The sequence below is a fragment of the Oryzias latipes genome, chromosome 9, assembly GCF_053564925.1.
Source record: "Oryzias latipes strain Hd-rR chromosome 9, Olatipes_Hd-rR_3.1".
Lineage (NCBI taxonomy): Eukaryota > Metazoa > Chordata > Actinopteri > Beloniformes > Adrianichthyidae > Oryzias > Oryzias latipes.
The window spans coordinates 21,044,443-21,063,497 of NC_136245.1; the positions used below are offsets into that span (position 1 = coordinate 21,044,443).

At 40.2% G+C, this 19,055-nt stretch overlaps 2 protein-coding genes across 5 annotated transcripts in view; both read left to right on the plus strand.

Annotated features, from left to right (window-relative positions):
• Positions 1-8,203, plus strand: part of tent2 (terminal nucleotidyltransferase 2) — a 14,675-nt gene extending 6,472 nt beyond the window's left edge. For 2 of the 4 annotated variants that reach the window (XM_020705979.3, XM_078952282.1), the window contains 13 exons: positions 2,446-2,559; positions 2,904-3,159; positions 3,254-3,368; positions 3,439-3,527; positions 3,603-3,660; positions 4,122-4,188; positions 4,290-4,366; positions 4,480-4,608; positions 4,698-4,741; positions 5,325-5,461; positions 5,978-6,069; positions 7,305-7,384; positions 7,464-8,203. In XM_020705979.3, the coding sequence (XP_020561638.1) occupies positions 2,519-2,559; positions 2,904-3,159; positions 3,254-3,368; positions 3,439-3,527; positions 3,603-3,660; positions 4,122-4,188; positions 4,290-4,366; positions 4,480-4,608; positions 4,698-4,741; positions 5,325-5,461; positions 5,978-6,069; positions 7,305-7,384; positions 7,464-7,550 (1,272 nt within the window). In that variant the 5' untranslated portion in view covers positions 2,446-2,518 and the 3' untranslated portion in view covers positions 7,551-8,203. The remainder of the gene's footprint in view (positions 1-2,445; positions 2,560-2,903; positions 3,160-3,253; positions 3,369-3,438; positions 3,528-3,602; positions 3,661-4,121; positions 4,189-4,289; positions 4,367-4,479; positions 4,609-4,697; positions 4,742-5,324; positions 5,462-5,977; positions 6,070-7,304; positions 7,385-7,463) is intronic. The other 2 variants (XM_078952283.1, XM_020705978.3) reach the window with 1 other exon arrangement.
• Positions 8,204-10,014: 1,811 nt separating this feature from the next.
• Positions 10,015-19,055, plus strand: cmya5 (cardiomyopathy associated 5). Its single transcript, XM_011479234.4, has 14 exons — positions 10,015-10,264; positions 10,989-11,634; positions 11,715-14,303; positions 15,423-15,518; positions 15,610-15,828; positions 15,915-15,937; positions 16,102-16,229; positions 16,322-16,456; positions 16,678-16,824; positions 16,969-17,116; positions 17,207-17,340; positions 17,449-17,566; positions 18,169-18,345; positions 18,432-19,055. Exons 1-14 carry the CDS (start codon positions 10,149-10,151, stop codon positions 18,682-18,684), a joined length of 4,929 nt encoding a protein of 1,642 aa, XP_011477536.1. The 5' UTR covers positions 10,015-10,148; the 3' UTR covers positions 18,685-19,055.

Consider the following 19,055-nt stretch of genomic DNA (forward strand, 5'->3'; position numbering starts at 1 on the left):
AATAATATGTAAAGACTTGTTTTAAGACAATAAATCATTTGGTGTTGATGTTTTTGGTCTGGCAAATATCAACATTTTAAGCATTTCCTCTAATAAAAAATGTATATATATAGTTTGGTGTCTTTTTTCAACAAACTTTTTTTTTCTAAGGTAAAAAAAAAAAGACTGGACTAGACACAATACAAATGCATTTAACAATAGTAGAACAAAAGAAAACATATTTACTTGTGATTTAAATCACTTTTATTTATTTATTTTTATCAGAATAATATACCAATATACGAGTGTTTATAGCTAATTTAGAGATTACATTTTGTATAGAGTTTTTTTTAAAGAGAATAGAGGGACCTGAAATACAAGATCAGAAGGTGCAAAGACAGCTACAGGAAGAAGTTGGAGCAGCGCCTGGAACAGGCAAGTAGGAGTACAGGGGGGTATTCCAGAAAGCAGGTTATGCTAGCTCCCACGGTAAGTTTGAGGCTAAGGAAGTTGATAACCTCAGCTTTCGGTTCCAGAAATGGAGGTATGTTTCAGGGTATGTCAAGTTGCCATAGCAACTCGTGCTCTGAACATAACCTGGTCTGGAGCAGGTTTAGTTGAAGGTTAGATTGTTTTCAGAGAGGTGCAGCAGCATGGCGTGTCCATTTGAAGATGCTTTAGTGGATGAGGAAGCTCAGATAATACTTTTTCAACACCATGAGAGGGTGATAAGACCACGTATGGATGTTGGAAAGATAAACTTTTTCACTTTGATCTATCTTAATTATTTGCTTCAGTTAAGATAAATCATTTTTTTTGTTAAGTCAGCTTAAAAATAACACGTAGTTATCAGACATTTATTTTACTTTAATTCAAATTAATTCAATTAAGTAGGTGTAACTTTGGTGCTGCTTTTAGATCAGCACCGCAAGGGATTCTGGGATACCATTCCCTTTGCCTGTCTGGACGGATTTGGGTTTAAGTGTGGGTTTTTAACCAAATGTGTTTAGTTGTTTAGCTGTTTTACTGTGTTTTGCCAAGTTATTTTTTCCTACTATGTTTAAGTCTCTTCACCATGAGTCAGAGGGAGGGAGAGGATGATGACTTTATATAGCACCCCTAGTGCTTGTTATTGTAAAGACAGTGTCGGATAAATGGAACACTGTTGGCAGTGAAAAATTGATTTTCTTTTTATTGTTTGTAAAAATGAGTATATCTGCCGGCGCAAACTTAGACATATGAGAGTTCAAGCATTACAATAAATTAAGATGGAAAAAAATATTAATTGAATTTGAGTAATATGACATTTAGTTAGATAAATATGTACATTTGAGTTTTATAAACAATTATTGAGTTATTGAGTTTTATAGACGTAAGAAATTAGGTTGAATAAATTTAACTCAATTACTTGTTACCAATAGAAGTAATTAATTTAAGTTGGCAATATTGGATATATATATATATATATATATATATATATATATATATATATATATATATATATATATATGTATGTATGTATGTATATATATATATGTATATATATGTATATATATGTATATATATATATATATGTATATATATGTATATATATATATATATATATATATATATATATATGTATATATATATGTATGTGTGTGTGTGTGTGTGTGTGTGTGTGTCACAATGAAAATAGAAATGAGATTGAAACTCGTGCGTTTACTTTGTCCGTTCTTTTTCACCAAGCAGAAACTTTCTTTTGCTGATGAGCCATGTTACTTTTTTGATGGCCGCATAATCTTCATACGCCGTCATTTTGACTCCGTCTCAGTCACTGGAGTATGGCGCTCTCTTTTTTTTCTCCAAGCGTTTCCATGGTGAGTCCGGAAATCGGCGATCCATTGAGAATGTCTTTATGTACTTGCTGTGCACGTGCATTAGCCATAATCCAGGGTTACCAAGTCGAGCTCAATTACGCTTACTCATATCCGGTCTTCTGGAACCGACATACCCAGAGTAAGCAAGTTCAGGCGGATTTCAGCCAGAGTTCAGGCTTAAAGTCAGAGTAGTTTAAACATGCTTCCTGGAATACCCCCCCAGGGGGGGTCATGTCTGACTTCGTTGGTTGGTGTGAAATCAACCACCTGCTGCTAAACACCAGCAAGACAAAGGAGCTGGTCCTGGACTTCGGGAGGTCCCCCATATCACACCCACCGGTGAACATCCAGGGTTCAGATATTGAGATTGTGGACACATTTAAATATCTGGGTGTTCACCTCAACAACAGACTGGACTGGACCAATAACACAGATGCTCTGTACAGGAAAGGTCAGAGTCGCCTGCACCTACTGAGGAGACTTTGGTCTTTTGGTGTGTGCAGACAGCTGCTAGGACCTTTTATGAAACTGTGGTGGCCTCAGTGGTCACCAGAATTTCCCCATTGTGGGATGAATAACGTTTTATCTTATCTCTTATATGTTTCAGAGCCTTCCATGTCCTTGAACAAGAGAGGCTTCCTCCGTATGTATGGAGCCCTCCTCCCTATTTTGCTCCTGCAATGGTTCCTCCTCAGAAACCAGCTTTGAACTACAGGCGCAAGTATGTAACTTTCAGTCATTTCAGTCATCACTTTCAGTTTATTATAAAGGGATAATCTGTATTGCTTCAACAAACTCTGAAGCGTTTGATGATTGGCTTATTTTTGTTGGACCTCAATCCCTGATGGTGGCTAACTTTCTTGTTAAAATTCTTAAAAATAATAATAAAATAGTAAAAAATAAAAATAAATAAAGTCCATTTCAGAAAATACTGGCATTCCAGATAACCTTTTTGCTTTTTGAAAAAATCTGATCATTTGAATTTAGGTGATGTTTGTAATATCTTGTTTTTATGTGTAAAGTGTGCTCTGTTAATAAAGTTTCCTTCATCACTGGTTCCTCCAGGAGGCCAAATGCCGACAACACCCCTTATTTTGAGAAGCGCCTACGCCTTGATCCTCCCTCCCATGCCACAGCTTCACCAGTTTTAAACTGGGCCCCCCCACCTAGCCGCCTTCCACATCAAGCTGTAGCAGCACTTTCGACACCAGCTCTCTCTTGTTTGGATCGTTTTGGACCCAGTAGACACATCTCTACCCCTCCACAGGGCCAAACTGTGCCAAAAAGCTTCAACAGTCTTCAGGTGTATGCTGGAGATCATGTATGTTAACCTGCTACCAAGTTAATTTGAGGCCAGCCGTGTTTTCATGCAGATGCAGTGGTTTAACTGGGTTTGCGTGTGTTTTTGTATCTAGTTGAGTCGACAGATGGTGGAGCTATTTGAGGCATGCCAGCAGCAGTCTATAGATTTAGAACGGAAGGAGGTATTTCGAGCTCGGCTGCAGGAAGACATACAGAGCATCTTTTCAGGTAATTAGCAAAACACGGATGTTTATAACTGCATGTTATGGCTAAGTTTCCTATCACGTGTTTCTCTCAGTGGCACGGCTCTACTTGACTGGGTCATCTATGAATGGACTTGGCTGCCGCAGCAGCGACGCAGACCTGTGTCTGGTCATAACGGGAAATGTGAGTACTCATCAGTTTTTGATCCAAATAAACGGGCTTGTAAATCATTTGAAATCATCTTTATTTGTTTCCCAGAAGAAGCCTGATCCCCTCTCTGTCCTGTCTCGCCTCAGAAAGCTTTTCAGGACACTCTGTAAGTCAAATGAAGAACCTTTTGCAGCTCTCAATACATTTTTATTCATGGCACGCTGCTGAAAGTCAGTTGTTTGTGGACATAGCTGGAAATTTTCTATTTATTTATAACCACAGCATCAGGAATCCTAGTTGGTTATAGATCCCAGCTCTGTCAATAAATGGGTCAGCAAAGATTCTGTGGGATACAACAGAAGAGGGTCAGGTCATCATCGGCCGATCCCTTTGCTCCTTTGGGAGCCTTTCAAGTCCTGTAAATATTAGGTTGATTGTTACGTTTCCCTGGATCTATAATCATGTTGTTTTATCTCACAGAAACAAAGGACAGAGGATTGTTTCACAGTATTTATTCTTGCTGTGAGATTCTTTACGGTGCCCACTAGGTGGAGCCGTTTTCTCATTTGAGAAGGTTTCTTGGAAACTGAACAGAGTTGACCTCAGAGTTTAACCTTCAATTTCTAGCATATGTGGAAGGGACTTGTCTGATACGTGCTAAAGTGCCGATTCTGAAGTTCAAAGAGAAAGGCAGGTAGGACTCTCATATTGTTTTTAAAAAAAAAAGTGAATTTACTCTGTCTAACAATAAAAGCCTCTCTATGACCGTGACCATGTTATTCCTAAACTCCACAGTGACCTTGAGTTTGATCTGAACATCAACAACACGGTGGGGATCAGAAATACATTCCTGTTGAGGAGTTACGCCCATGGTGGGTAAAGCGGCTCATAGCACTGTCCTTTGTTCACCTCCTCAAATCTGATTTTGTGTGGTTTGTATTGAAGATGCGAGTTGGTTTGATCTGCTGTCCTCATGTTTTCTCAGCGGATCCCAGAGTAAGACCTATGATCCTTGTTGTGAAAAAATGGGCGTGTCACCATCAAATCAATGATGCCAGCAAAGGAACTTTGAGCAGCTACACGCTGGTGCTGATGGTCCTTCACTACCTCCAGAGTTTGTGCATTCATATAGAATCCTTTCAGATTTAATCCCACATGTTAAAACTAATAAGCCATCTGAACCGATTTGTTTGTTTTTGACAGCTGTCAGAGATCCGGTGCTTCCATCTTTGCAAAGGGATCACCCCGTAAGTATTTGGCTTTACTGTCATTTAGTTTTTGGGATCAGTCAAACTATTTTTAACCTACTTTCTGTCTTTACTCTGCCAGGATTGGAGTTTAAGAGAAATGCAGATGTTTGAGATTATAGTTAGATTATTGGTTGTTTTTGGTCCTTAAAATAAAAATAGGACTTTTGAAATAACATTTATTATAATAAATATATCAACTTAAGTCAATCTTTACTTGGATGATAAAATCCATGGATCACGTTTTTTTCCTTAAAGCATTTTTTATTGTTCTTCTTCTCTTAAAAAATATTTTTTTGTTAGTTTATAAGGCAAGAAATTCTTACTTTATTAAAGCAAATTCTCCCTTTGCTCAATGTTAACTACCACTTTTGTGTAACTAAACAAAATGTATATTTATTCATATACAAATTTAAATCAAATCAAGAGCTTTAGAATCTAAATGAAATGTATTTACACAAGTGGCAACAATATTCAACCCTAAAAAAGCTTCTAAGACATTAAAAGGATTTTATAAAGTCTTTGAGTTTGCACTCATTTGACCTTTCTGACAGTTTCATCCTGTGCATGTTTCTCTCTTCAGGATTGTTTTAGTCCCTGCATGGAAATTGACATGGTTCCAGAGGGTTCCACACATGTTCCACCCTACATCTCCAGGAACCAGTCCTCGTTGGGAGAGCTGCTGTTGGGATTTCTCAGATATTATGCGTCAGAGTTCAGGTATCTGAGGGGAATCAAATGATCAGTTCTTGAGTTTGGTTTGCGTTCACAGCTTTCCTCCTCGTTGCCCCCCCCCCTGTTTTTTGTGCCAACTTCTCCCCCTGTGGTCCTTCGTCTGTCCTCACCTTCTGTCCTCTCTGGTTTTATGTTTCCGGGTGAGGGGCAGAAGCAGGCGGGCCTCACATGGCACTAACATGACATACCATAATCCTTGCATTTGCAGTATGTGTGACACTGACTGTGCTGAATTAAAATACTGTGACTCAAACAGAGAGATTTTTATTTATTTATTGTTTTTGCATGACATTATTAAACAACTAAACCACTCGTTCATTTTTTAAAATTTCTTTTAACTTATAGACTGCAGGTTCTGCAGAATTCCGTTGCAACCAATTGGATTAACACATTAGTATTCGATTCAGGCTTTTTGCAGAATCACACACACAGTTGTGTGGGCGTTTTCACAATTGTATCATTAAGCAATCCTCTTGTTGGACTGCTCTTTGTGTTTTACAGTTGGGATAAACAGGTGATCTCAGTGCGGGAGGCCACAGCTTTTCCCAAGACGTACGCTCAAGAGTGGAGAAAGAAATTCATTTGTGTGGAAGGTAAGTAGTTCTATGGAGATCAGCGTTGCCAGATTGGGTGGTTTCTCGCCCAATTGGGAGGTTTTGATTTTGATGAATTGCTTTGTCCAGGAGGAAATAGGTGGATGGGTTTGGGGTCTGTTTGGCAGTTTGAACGTATATTAACCTTTTTTTTATTTTTATTTTTTTATGGGGTCTGGTTGTTTTTTTAAGAATACGTTTGGGCTGGAAAACCATGACTAACTGAAAACACTGTTGGAGATGAAGAAATGCTACTGTGGTCTGCATAATTCTAATCAGTTTTATTGATTAGTTTAAAATCAGAAATAAACATGTGATGAAGGTATAAAGTCTTATTTTTATAGTTGGCTCTATTCCTTTTTGGCTTCCTTTCTCACTGTAAACACACTGACGTTTGCTTGATCTGTGCAGATAGAGCCCTACTGTCCTCATTTGTATATTAAAAAAAATGAAGATGGAAAAAAGATAAAGAAATTAACTTAAAGTTTCAGTAGAAAAAAATGATCATATTAAAATCAGTGATGTCACAGGAAGTAGAAGAATCATGGCATGTCCCAAGAATTGTATTGGTGTTATTGTCAATTAGTTTATCTTAATGTAAAAATAAATGTTCGATGAGTTAGGTGATGTAATTATTGTTGTTTATTCCCAAATTAGCCACACTTAGTTGCCACCTTCGACTTGAAATGTTTACGTCCAATAGTATGATTGTTTTATTCTCTTTTAGGTGATGCTGCCTAAACACCAGATCAATTGGAATTTTGTTCACAGGTTTACAATTCAATTTTTTGTGTGTGCAAACATTCTTATTGATTTAAAAAAGATTGAACACTAATTTATGCAATTACAAATGATTATTAAAGAACTTTCTCAAATCAGTTTTTGCCTGAAAAAAGATGCAATACCTTATTTTTAAGCTAAATACTGAATTATTAATTAATTAATATTACCGTAATTATGCATTTTTCTAAGTAAAAATCAAATTGTTTTTTAAACAAGCCCATATTTTCTTGTTTGTGAATCTCCATTACTGACTTTGAATTTAAATAATTTGTAATGTTATCAACAAAATCTTTTGTATAAGTCAATGTCCACCAACTCCTGTTAATGTGGACTCTCAGTCCTCCAGGTCATATTCTTTCAGGATTCTGGTCTCCAGGACAACTGGCCATAAAAAAGCGGTGAAGTCCATGTATCAGTAGGAAACATGTCCCTGATATGAACTTGTGTTTCAGAACCTTTTGAAAGAAATAACGTTGCCAGAGCTGTTCACGAGAAACTGAAGTTTGATGCCATCAAAGCTCAGTTTTTTCAGGTACGCTTCTGTCCTTTCTTTTTGCATTTGACACTTCCCTGACTGCACCTTATGATGACTCCTTTGCTTCTGGAAACAGTCTAGTAGGAAACTGCAGGCAAGACGGGACCTGAACTCCATCCTCCCACTGAGGGCCATCATCAATAAGGAGGCCTTAAGGAGGTGAACAGCCATCTTTATCATTCGGCTAATTGGTGATTTCTACCTCAAGAAGAGACCAAGCCTGAAACGATGGATGACCTTTGGCGTGTAAAACACAGCAGTGTAGACTTTAGACTGCAGAGTGCCTGATGTAGGATCTTTCACATTTTTCCAAAGGATTGTTGGTATGAAAGCCCTCAAAAATGGAATAAACAAGTGGACTTCAAGATACTGCCATTAAAGCTGTTGACAGTTACTGTTCTGAATTGTTTATTTTCATTATTGCATTTTCTGCTGGACCTGTTTTTCCTAATCCATGCAGAAAAGTTTTTCTTACATCTGAAGATGACTTAATGTGACTTTGTGTTCAAATCTGCACTAAAAAGGTTCCGCTCTCCTGATTTATTTACCGGATTCGTCACAATGATGGAACATCTTCTCCACTGTAACATCCACCTGAAGATGTCATTATTCCTGCTCCATCTGATTGGGCAATCGGTCAATTTGCCCAATCATTTATTGATCGTATCAGCTGTGTGGATTTGTGATATAAAAACATTAAACTGTTTTTTGTTCTTTTTTCTAGTCAGCACTTCACAAAGCTGTTGCCCGAATATGAACCTTTTTTTTTGAAGGATATATTACAAATGCATTAAAGATCAGTTTCTTTTTCTACCAGCCTGATGTTCCAAGCTCTTCCTTACAGAAATTCATTTCAAGGCTGACCTTTAAAACATGAGGTCAAAATTTTTGATTATTGCCTTAAAGTTTTTTACATTTTTATCTAAACAATGGTGCCAAACTTTGTTTGAAATTGTGTACCTTGAGTGTAATTGGCCTGCTTTGACTATGTCTATCATCAGGTTTTAAAGGTTTTTCCAAAACCCTCCCTACAGAGAAATAAATGTTAAAAGTCTAAAAAAAATAGTTGTGGATGAACCTGCATACTTTGACACATTAAAGATTTTTGAATAATACTATACATAAAATACATATGTCAGCACTGTTACAAATTTGCTTTTAACTCAGAATTTGTGACACGCAGTCAGTAAACTAAACAGATCAAATAAAAACAGGTCCAAATGAATGTTTAAAAACGGTTTTACAGTTCTTACCAAGTCTTAAAGTTGTGTAAAACAGCTTTGGGTCAGGTCTAGGTTTATTTCCAGTAATTCTGTTATCATTCTTTGTCATATGTGCAGAAGTGCATGTTTTCCCTTTTCTCATTTTCAGATCTAAATCCATACAAACATTTGCTTCTGACACTTTTTTTTTCTGTCTGATTTTGTACACAAATCCCCCCCCCCTTTATTTAAAAAAAATGTTTATAATGTGTGTGGTTTATAATGGGTTTATAATGTGGTTTATAATCTTTTCCACCATTACTGAAGTCAAGGTCACAAGACAGAACAATTTAATGCATCTTTCTTTGAAAGTCATTTTTTAAACCAAAATTACTTGAAAAAGGTACAAAAGCAGCATTATCATGCACTTAGACTATAATGCTCAAAATTAATACCAAATATTTAATTAAAATAAACCATACATTATTTGAAAATTGAGAATCTGTATTTTACCTTCTTTAAACATTGCTGGGACCAATAATATATATTTTTAATATGGACATGTGGAAATATGTGTACCGTTAGTTTTCCCAGCAAGGCTTTCCTTTTCTCATTTCTCTATTAGACCCCTAAAATATGTTCTTATCTTTGAATTCTACCTGGAAAAATGATATGGAGAAAAAACTAGAAGATGTGAATAGAAAAATGATCAAGTATTGAATCTTTTGGGATGAAATTCTGTGAAACTCACTTAGCTGAATGCATTCAGAGGTGTTCTCCATCATTTTCTATAGTATTTGTAAAAATATTTGATCCATCTAAATGAGCTCCAGCCCTCAGAGACCTCCGATGAGTTCAGCATTGTTTTGATGGTTGTGAAGTCCTAAAGCCGAACCTTTTCAGGAAATTTCTGTGGAAGCCTAATTCTGGTGTCTTGTGCACAAGCTTTAAAAAAAAGGAGAATAAAATATGAGTACTGTTTTCTTTACTTTTTATCAAACTCCTCCGGCAGTTATTCGGATCTTGTTTTGTTTTCACTTAGTTACATGACTTTAATCTGTAGTTCCAGTCCTGGCATGGGGGGGGGGGGGGGGGGGGGGTACTTTACATGACATGTCTGGCTTACTGTTGCCAGCAGCTGTAAAGGAACCAGGGTTACTGTTTCAGCACAGAGCCTATTTTTAAACAAGCTAAGAACTTAAAGCCACATCGCCTCAATCAAGCTTGGACCACTGATGCATTCAAGGCTGTATTTCGATTCCAGTCTTTGTCGTGATCTAAAGATCTGAACTTCTCTCTCAGAGTTGACTTTTAGTTTTGTTTAAAAGCTGTCAAAAGTGATCCCCTCATTTTCACTCTGCATTTCTCCTTTTCCACCTTCTCTCCCCTGTTTTCTTTCCCCCACTCTATTTCTGTCCCGCGCTGAGTCAGATGGATAAGTCCCAACTTCAAATGACACAAATAGGCAGACCACCTCCCAATACGGAGAGACTGAACCTCAAAAGACCAAAAAACAAGTTTGAGAGCTCAAAAGAGCAAATCTGGAAGAAACTACCGTGATGGAGGAATGTGAGAGTGTAGCGTTTGAGATGACGGAACTACAGGAGAGTCGGTATGAAGCCTCAGATGTCATCAGCCAAGATGATGAAGATGAAGTGGAGGAGCTACAAAACAGGTACTCTTCGAAAACAGATCACAACATTTTATGTAGTTTGAAAAGGATTTCTGTAGAGAGATCAATTTGTGTTTGTCAGAAACGTCCGTTAACCTTTTAAATGTGGCTTGTTAGTGTCTTAAAACAACAGAAAAGAGGACTTGGTTCCCAAAGGAAGAAAACATGACCCTACAACACTAGCTTTTCTTTCTTCTACTGGATATTATGCGCTTCTGTACCGTTCACATGATTAAAACTAAGAGTTCAGAGCATAGGTGCCATGTCAGAAATATGAGAAGACACTGATATGTTGGCTGCATCTGACAAGGCCAAGCATTTCTTTTCTAATATTACATAAATGACGCTTTGAGACGTCACCTTCCCATAACCCAGAGTGAGTTGAGATGTATTCATAGATAAGGGGGGGGAAAGCCTCTGGTGCATTTGAATTTTTCCCATAATTCATGCAGAGATCCTGGCACCAGACACCTGATATCAACAACAGATTTACTTGTTTGCTTGTTTTCAGTTCGGTTTTTTTAGACTGAAGAACATTCAAGTAAGTTGCTCAAACATGTTTGGATTTGATTCATTGGTTTGTGCTCCGCTTAGATTTCCAATGCCTGGGCCAAAAGGATCTCCTCTTGCAAGCCAGAGTTTTCTGTCATGCCCTTCTTCTTTTTTGCAGATGGCACCAACAGCCTCCTCTTCGCCCTCTAACGCTAGCTGTTCCTCTTTCCTTTAGTTTACGAGAGGTTGTCCAGGACCAGTCTGTGAAGCCTAAGCTCCAGTGCCTGATGGTGGATCCATCATTCTCCATGGTAACGGTTCAGAGTGAGGACAGCGGCATTGTTTGGGAGACAGCCTCCAGCCGCTGCTCTACTCCCTGGGCCTCTGAGGCCAGCTCCACCTCGGAATCTTACAGTATGGAGGGCTCTGGGGCTGCAGGAAAAATCACCATTGAGTTTGATGAGGACAAAGTCATCCGCAGGAGGACGAGGTCTGGAGGAAGAAGCAGCAGACTGGGGGACAGACTGAGCAGGCTTGGGAGTTCCAGGTCAGCTTCGGCTTTGGGAGTTGAGCGGCCGGAGATGGCAGAAGTTTCTCTTCCCAACGTCAAAGAGGAGAACACAGGAACAGAGACAGACTTGGAAGAAATAAAAAACAAAGATCAGCAGCTGTTTAGTTTAATTTCAGAAGGTTATGAGATTCTAAACATCAGAGTTCCCTCCAAACTTCCCACTGTTGATGAAGAGGAGAGTACAGAGCTGCAGGACAATCTGTTTTATCTGGACCAGACTCCAAAGATTAAAGCTCGGAATCACCAGAACTGGGCAGAGCATAAGACTGATGACCAGCAGGAGGAGGATGAAGGACCAGAAACCACTGAGGTATTAATATAACATTTTAGTCTTGATTATTATAAGTTTAGATATTCAAAAATCATTGATAGTTGATGATTTCTTCTCAGTCCTCAAAGGGAGATTCTTCACAGCCATCATTGGGTAAAGGGCTTGGACACACACCAGCTCAGACAGACAGTGCCTGTGACATCGACTACTTTGAGAAGTTCACTCTTCTGGACGTGGTTTCTGGAGAACAAGCATCAGTACAGCAGGACAACGCAGCAAAGCCAGCGGCAACACCCCCAACAGACAAGCGAAAGGCTGCAGAGGAGGCCGCCACAGAGAGCCCCTCTGCATCCGAAGATTCATTTGTGTTTGTTACAGACGTGGAGATAGTTGGAGAACACCTGGATGAGGTTTTCTATGGAGAAGGACCTCCTGCACTGCAGCAGAGGGGAGAAGATGAGGACAGTGGAGCCAGGATGAGAACAGGACGTGAGAGCCAGAGGTCGACAAAGGAGAGCGGTTCTGTCCTTTTCATGACTGAGGAGACCACCCTCACTCCTATCTTCATTTCTCCTGGACCTCCTAAGATCATTGACCCCATTCTCCTGGAAGAGCCTTCTGCTTTATCCTTCATGTACTCAGACCTGTATGAAGATGCTGAAGGTGAGAGGAGGAGGAGTGATGAAGAATGCTCTGAGGCAGAGAGCGTGGTTTCTGAGAAGTCCTACAGAAGGCGTTTGTCAGACTCTGAGGAGGCAGAAGGGTACCTGGAGAAATTCATTTTAAAAGACGAAACACCGGTTGTGGATGAACAGGTGGAGTTGGTGAAGGACACAAATAAAGGGAGGATGGTGTGGCCACAGAGCGAGTTTGAAATGACTGGAAGCCTGACTAGGGTAGAAGAAAAAGAGGAGGAGGAGAAGACAAAGACAGAGGAAGGAAAGATGCAGGAGGAGAGTGTTGGAGAAGATCTGCACTCTGAAAAGATTGTAGAGGAACCCCTTGTAGCGGCCCAAGCTGTAGAAGCTGCAGAAGATTTGGAGGTTAAATCTGAGAAGAAACAGATATTGGACCAACAGGATCATTTCCACAAGGAAAAAGCAGAGGCGACAGAATCTCCTTCACCAAGCACAGAAACAATACCTGTATTGGAAGCTGAGCTAACACAGGAGGGGAAGGAGATTCAGGAAGATGATAAGAAAGGTACTGACAAAAGCAGAATAGGCACCGCAGAGCCACATGAGACGCAAGAGGTGGTTAAAAAAATGTCTACATCCACAGCATCTGGACAAAACGAACTGCCTGCACTCGACACTATGACTAAAATACAGGCAGAAAACACTGAAAACAGTTTGTATTTTCAGAGTGTGTCTAGTGAAGAAACACTAGCAGCAGAGGCTGTAGATCATGTAAAGGAACCTGAAAAAGAAGCTTCCAGCAAGCCTGAACCGGAAACTGAATGTCCAGAAGGAGAAGCATCTCCTACACAGATAAAAGTTATCATTGACTGTGACTGTGAAGTACAGACAGAGGTGAAAGTGTCTGAAAAGGAAGATGATGAAACAGCAAAGCAGGTTAGGATTGATGATCAGGAGGTAACAAAAGTGGAAGAGCCAAAATCTCAAACAGAAACATCTGAAGAAGTGCTTCTTCCAGTGGAAACTGGAGATGAAGGTCAGGAGTATGCGCTTCAAACCCAGATACCGGCTGAGATGACAGAGCCTTTGATCCCAGCAGAAACCGAAACAGAACCAGCCATCAAACATCAAACTGATCAAAGCATAACCCACAAAGAATCTGATAAAACATCAGAAATCAGTTCCAAATTCACATCACAAGACAGTGGAGATGATGTTCAGGACATAGTGAGTGTTGGTGATGAGTTCATCCTTCTGGTCCCCAAAGGACAAACTGTAGAGATGGACATAGAGGTTGGTCAATGGTCAGAGAAGACTCCAAAAGCAACAGTGGTTCCACTAGAGCCAGACAGAACCGGCAAACTTCAGCCTCCAGAGCCTCTGACTGATGAAGCAGAGCCAGAACTTAAAGAAAAAGAAGATCAACTTGATCTTGAGCAGGAACAGCCACAGGCCGTGCTTATTGAAGAGCCAGCCACAGACGACCATGAGATGGAAATGGGTATAGAAGAGGACAAAGTGGCTTTCACTCCTGGGGACAATTTGTCAGGGCTGGATGAGGAAGTTTTGAAGTCAAAGCAAACAGAGGAGGAACAAAAGGCTGATGTGCAAATGTTAGCAGATGCAATGGAGACTGATATTCCTACAGAGGATGCTCTTCTAATTGTTGATCTGAAAAATGAGGATGTTGAACAGAAACAGCAGCAGGACCAGGTTGTTCTGGAGGCTGCAGGTGTAGCTGTAGCTGTTGAAGAGCTCGGATATGAAATAATATCTGAGCAAGAAGCAAAGTCAGGAACAGAGGTTGGAAAGACTTTCCCGGAGCAAGAAGAGAAAATGGACATAGAGAAGGATGAGCAAACTGAACTTTTTAGTGAAGAACTCAATGAGGAAGATTATGAGATCATTGACGGTGAGGAGGAAAGTCAGGCCCGACTGGCTGCTGAGCTGCAGGGTATGGACTGGTTCTGTGCTACCTGTGAATGTCTGCTGTCAGAGGACGACAGCACGTCTGCGGAGCACCTCAGCCATGACCTCAACTCTGTGGATAACGCCTATGAGAAGATCAAGGTGATGCAATCCAGATTTACGCATGTGAAACGTAACACTGGCTTTGACAGAAAGCAGCGTTTGAGGCAGGAAGTCTTGTAAGAGAAAAACTAAAAACAGAAGATATTTTACACAAGTCAACAGTTCTACTGACAGACAGCATCATAAGTGTGACTCTTTATCATTTTCTACTCAAGTTTCATATCATTTCTGGGTTTAGTTTGTGTCATCAGATGATAAACTGGCCTCCATCTAGTCATCTTTCTTTTTTTCCATTGACCCTGACAGTCTGCACGCTCTCAGAGAGCCGGCAGACTGCAGCGCCCACATTGATTTGTTGTGCTGCACAGATCTGCTTTAATCATTGCAATGGTCCAAGATGACATCAGATGTACAGACTGATATGTGATCCTTTCACAAACCCAGCTCAGTTGTCTCCTTCAAGGTCAGCCCCCAGATTAAAATCAAGCCAGAACTTTAAAACTTTTTTTTGCCCGCAGTTTCATTCTCTACATTTGTTTCAATAAGGTCACAAACAAGTTTATCTGTTGCAGATATTTAAGCAAAAAAAATCTGGATTCAGAAAAGTGAGAAGGGACATTTTTCAGTGTCCTTTTCAGATAAAGAGCCAGAATATGAATTGAGATCAAAGCTGTATTAAAGATTTGACTGTAGTACAAAGAGGTGATCAATTCAGAAAATCAATCCAACTTTACTACAGCCTTTTTATTATCTAGTCTCTGTTCTTAGAGCGGCAAATCTCTCCTACTTTTGTTTTACAAATGGACATACATTTACACTGTGAGTTTCAGTTTTCATTGACACATATTACACATGAACACGTGTAGACTGTGATGTTGTTCAGCACCAGAACCTTTTTCCATTTTTTGAAGATTTTTGATGCCAAACTAAGATAGAGCAAACATCAGAGCAACAGATTTCTGACAATGACCTTTATTTAAAAAAAGGTTTTATGTTTGTTTTTAATGTAAAAATTTTATTTGCCCAACAACGTCAAAAGGGGATTGTTTCCATGACTCAAAACTGCAAACTCTGTATTTTTCAAAAGAATTTGACTGCAATAATAAATGTAGAATTAAAAGAAAATACAGAATGTTTTGTAAACTTACTGTGTCACAGGAGACACTGGGCAACTGGATCTCAGAGCTCCAGGAGAGATCAGAGATCATTGAAGACCTGGTGTCAGAGCTGGAGCTGGCCTACAACTCTGTAGAGGTACATCCTTTTTGCTGTAAATGCACAGTTTTCCTTACCACAGAGCTATAAAGAAAGGTCATTATTGGTTGGTTACTCTTCTCTCTGTCAGGACCAGTTTGTGGAGAATGAGGAGGCCATGCAGGCGCAGAATGAGGAGATGAAGGCTCTGGTAATGGAGCAGTACAATGGCATGTCAGTCAGTATTGAGGAGGAGAAGAAGACCAAGCTGGAGCAGCTATACGACAAGATTGTTTCCTTCCAGGAGAAAATTGACTCTGCCAAGAGCACTCTGGAGATCACAGCCAGGGAGGCAGAGACTGATGCTCGGGTGAGTCCTGCAAACCTGTGGATCAGGTGTTTTAAGTTTTAGAGAGTGGGTCAAATGTGTGATAAACTTTCAATTTCTCCCAACAGCCGCCTGAAGACATTCATGCAAGGTAATTTACCTTGTGTGGTGGTGTGTGGTTTCACAACAGCTACTTAAAGACATGACTGTTCGTAGCAGCACGCTACACTGCTGCAGAACCACAACTTGCCAACTGTTGCTATTTGAAAAATGTCAAACTCTAAGCTGAAGATAAACTTGTGCATTTGTGGTCAGACTAAAAGCAGCTCTGGATGCAACCTTGTCATTGGAGTTGGGTCCCAAGGGCCTGCTGGTGTTTGAGGACTACGCCAAGGCCAACACTTCCAGCTCCAACAGCCTTGCCCAACGCAAAGGAATCCCAGGTAGGTCTTCAAACATCCACTGTGTTTGCTAGACAAACCTTGCTGATGTGGGGAGTTTTGACTGTTGAGAATCCCTCTGGTGTGTTCTTCAGTTCCCAAAAGACCCACCCTGCAGCCCCAGGAACCAGGTTCAGCCACCAGCACTAGTGTCACTGTCTACTGGACAATCAACACTGGAGATGTCATTGACTGCTTCCAGGTCTACTGCATGGAGCATCCACAGGGAGGTACTGTCACAATCCTGCTCAAACTAAAAAAAACAATTTTTTTGACTCAATTCATAGTGAACTATACATTTAAAAAATGGATCTAAATTATGTAATTAAGAGATAAAACCTAAAACTTGTCACTTCATCCTTTTTAAATATTTCCTGTTGTGGGCACACAGACAAATACTTGATTACTTTTTCTCATGTTGGAGCTGAAATTGTGTTGCTGTGGTCCACAGTGGTGTCAGAGGAGTACCGTGTGACGGTGAAGGAGAGCTACTGTGTCCTTGAGGAGCTGGAGCCTGACAAGATGTACAAAGTGTGGGTGATGGCTGTCAACTACACCGGCTGCTCTCTGCCTAGCGACAGGCTGATCTTCAGAACTGGTCAGTAGCAGTTCTGCACAGTAAAACTGAAGTCACTGCTTTCTTGTTTCTATTTATGACATAAAAAAGGAGGTAAAATCACAATGGCTACAATTTGAAAGCGTTTCAATGTGAGTCCTGAAGCTCCTCTCCTCTTTCTGGCAGCTCCCTCAGTGCCAGTGATGGATACTGAGCGCTGCACAGTCCTGTGGGATTCAGCCACGCTGAGATGGAGCCCAGCAAAGCAGACTCCTGGACAGACTTACACTCTGGAGTACTGCCGCCAGTATGAACTGGAGGGAGAGGGTCTCAGGTTTGTCTCAGAAGAATGTTTCATTCTGACCTTAGCCTTTAAAACAAAAAAGCTTCTCTTGAAAACTTTGCCTGTTCCTGTGTGCTACAGGTCCATCTCAGGAGTGAGCGTCTGTGAACAGAGAGTCGTCCTGCAGCCCAACGAGAATTACCTGTTCTACATCAAAGCTGTGAACGAGGCTGGTGCCAGCGAGCAAAGCGAGGCTGCACTCATTTCTACCAAAGGTCAAAAACGCACACTGATGCAATGAATTCAGCTCCAAGTGGGTGTACATTACACAGATTACAAGTATTTATCTCCGTGTTGCTTCTGTTGCTTGCTACACCTTGCAGGGACGAGGTTCCACCTGCTAAAAGACTCCGCTCACGCCGCTCTGGAGCTGTCAGAGGACCAGACCACCTTGAACTATTTTCCAGATGCTCGCAAAGCTGTTGCATTCTCTGACACAGAGTGAGTTTAACCCAGACGAGCTCCCACAAAGCTTTCCAATAAATTCTCTAGGCAGAAGATTAATTTGGAATTAACAACACGTGTAAAGAACAAAAACACAAATCATTTATCGTGATTGATCTGAAAATTGTCCAAAAAGAGTATTAGCATATCTTCCGGCTCTTTACCTTTATTCCGAAACCCAAAATAACCACTAAATTATCATGTGGGACAAATATTAATAATAACAACATTACATTGGAAAAAGCAGAACCAACTGGAGTTGAAAAAAGTTTTTACGTTTAGCGAACACTTATCTTAAACAACTCACAGGCTTCCCACAAACAAAAAAAATGTTGGATTGAGACTTAATTAAGAATAGGATATAAACCCTGATCAACAACCTGACAGCCTTAAATCCATGGTTTGTAATGCAAGAAGATAGCAGTTGTTCTTAGTTTTGATAGAAGTCTTCATTATTTTCTGATATTTTTTATTCTGCTTCTGTTTTCAGGACTTATGACAAAAGCGATCATTCTTGAGTAAATTTGACCTAATTTGAACAAGTAAAAAAACCAATGTATGTTTCGAGCAGAATCAAGCAGATTTTGTGTTTCTTCTAGGTGTCCGTCCATCCTGGGTGAGATGTTTCCAGCAAGAGGCCTCTATTACTGGGAGACAGTTGTGTCAGGAAGTGCAGCTTACAGGCTCGGGGTGGCCTACAGCACAGCCAGTTCAAATGGTTCCCTTGGTGAAAACAGCTCATCATGGTGTTTGCAGTGTGTTCCTTCGTCATCAGGGTATGCACAAGATCTTTTCTGCACTTTAAAACCAGAATCTTTTCGGATTGTGATGTTCAAATCTCTATTATCCTGTTTGTCTCCAGCTGCAGGTTTATGTTGCTCCACAATAGCATTCAGTCATCTGTGTTTGTGACGGATATTCTTCAGCGAGTGGGAACCCTCCTGGACTACCAGCACGGCTGTCTGTCCTTCTACAACGCTGAAAGCGGCCGGTTGTTGGGTACCTTGAAGCAGCGCTTCACTGAGCCCTGCTGCCCGGCTCTGGCGCTGGAGCAGCCAGGCAGCATGCAGCTCTGCATGGTGCAGGAGCTGCCCCAGTTTGCCAAGGACAGCTAGCCCTGCCACACTCTTAACTCTAAAAGAAAACGTTTACAGAGGGTGTTTAACTGTTGCTGCTTTGATTGCTTTCTTTTTCTTAAATGAAGTGACCACTGTTGCAGAAGAAATGCAGAAAACACAACGGGACATTTTTGTTAATATCTCATTTATAGGATTGCATGTTTTATAGGATAGCAGTTCAACTTCAAAGAATAAAAAGAAAAAACTAATATTTTGATTCAGAATGGAAAAAATATTTTGTTGAAAGAGTTTTGTAATATTGACCACTGGTGTGAGTTTTCCTATCTTTTGTAAAAGATTTATCGTTGACCGTTTCCCCGGCATCTGTTTTTTTGACAGACTGCTTTAGTAAAAACTTTAAAGACTAA

Bases quoted from the DNA above. Each gene is read 5' to 3' on its own strand.
- cmya5 (XM_011479234.4), top strand. From the start codon at position 10,149: ATGGAGGAATGTGAGAGTGTAGCGTTTGAGATGACGGAACTACAGGAG. The intron at 10,265-10,988 runs GTACTCTTCGAA...TCTTTCCTTTAG, and splicing joins GTGGAGGAGCTACAAAACAG to TTTACGAGAGGTTGTCCAGG. The intron at 17,341-17,448 runs GTCAAAAACGCA...TACACCTTGCAG, and splicing joins TGCACTCATTTCTACCAAAG to GGACGAGGTTCCACCTGCTA.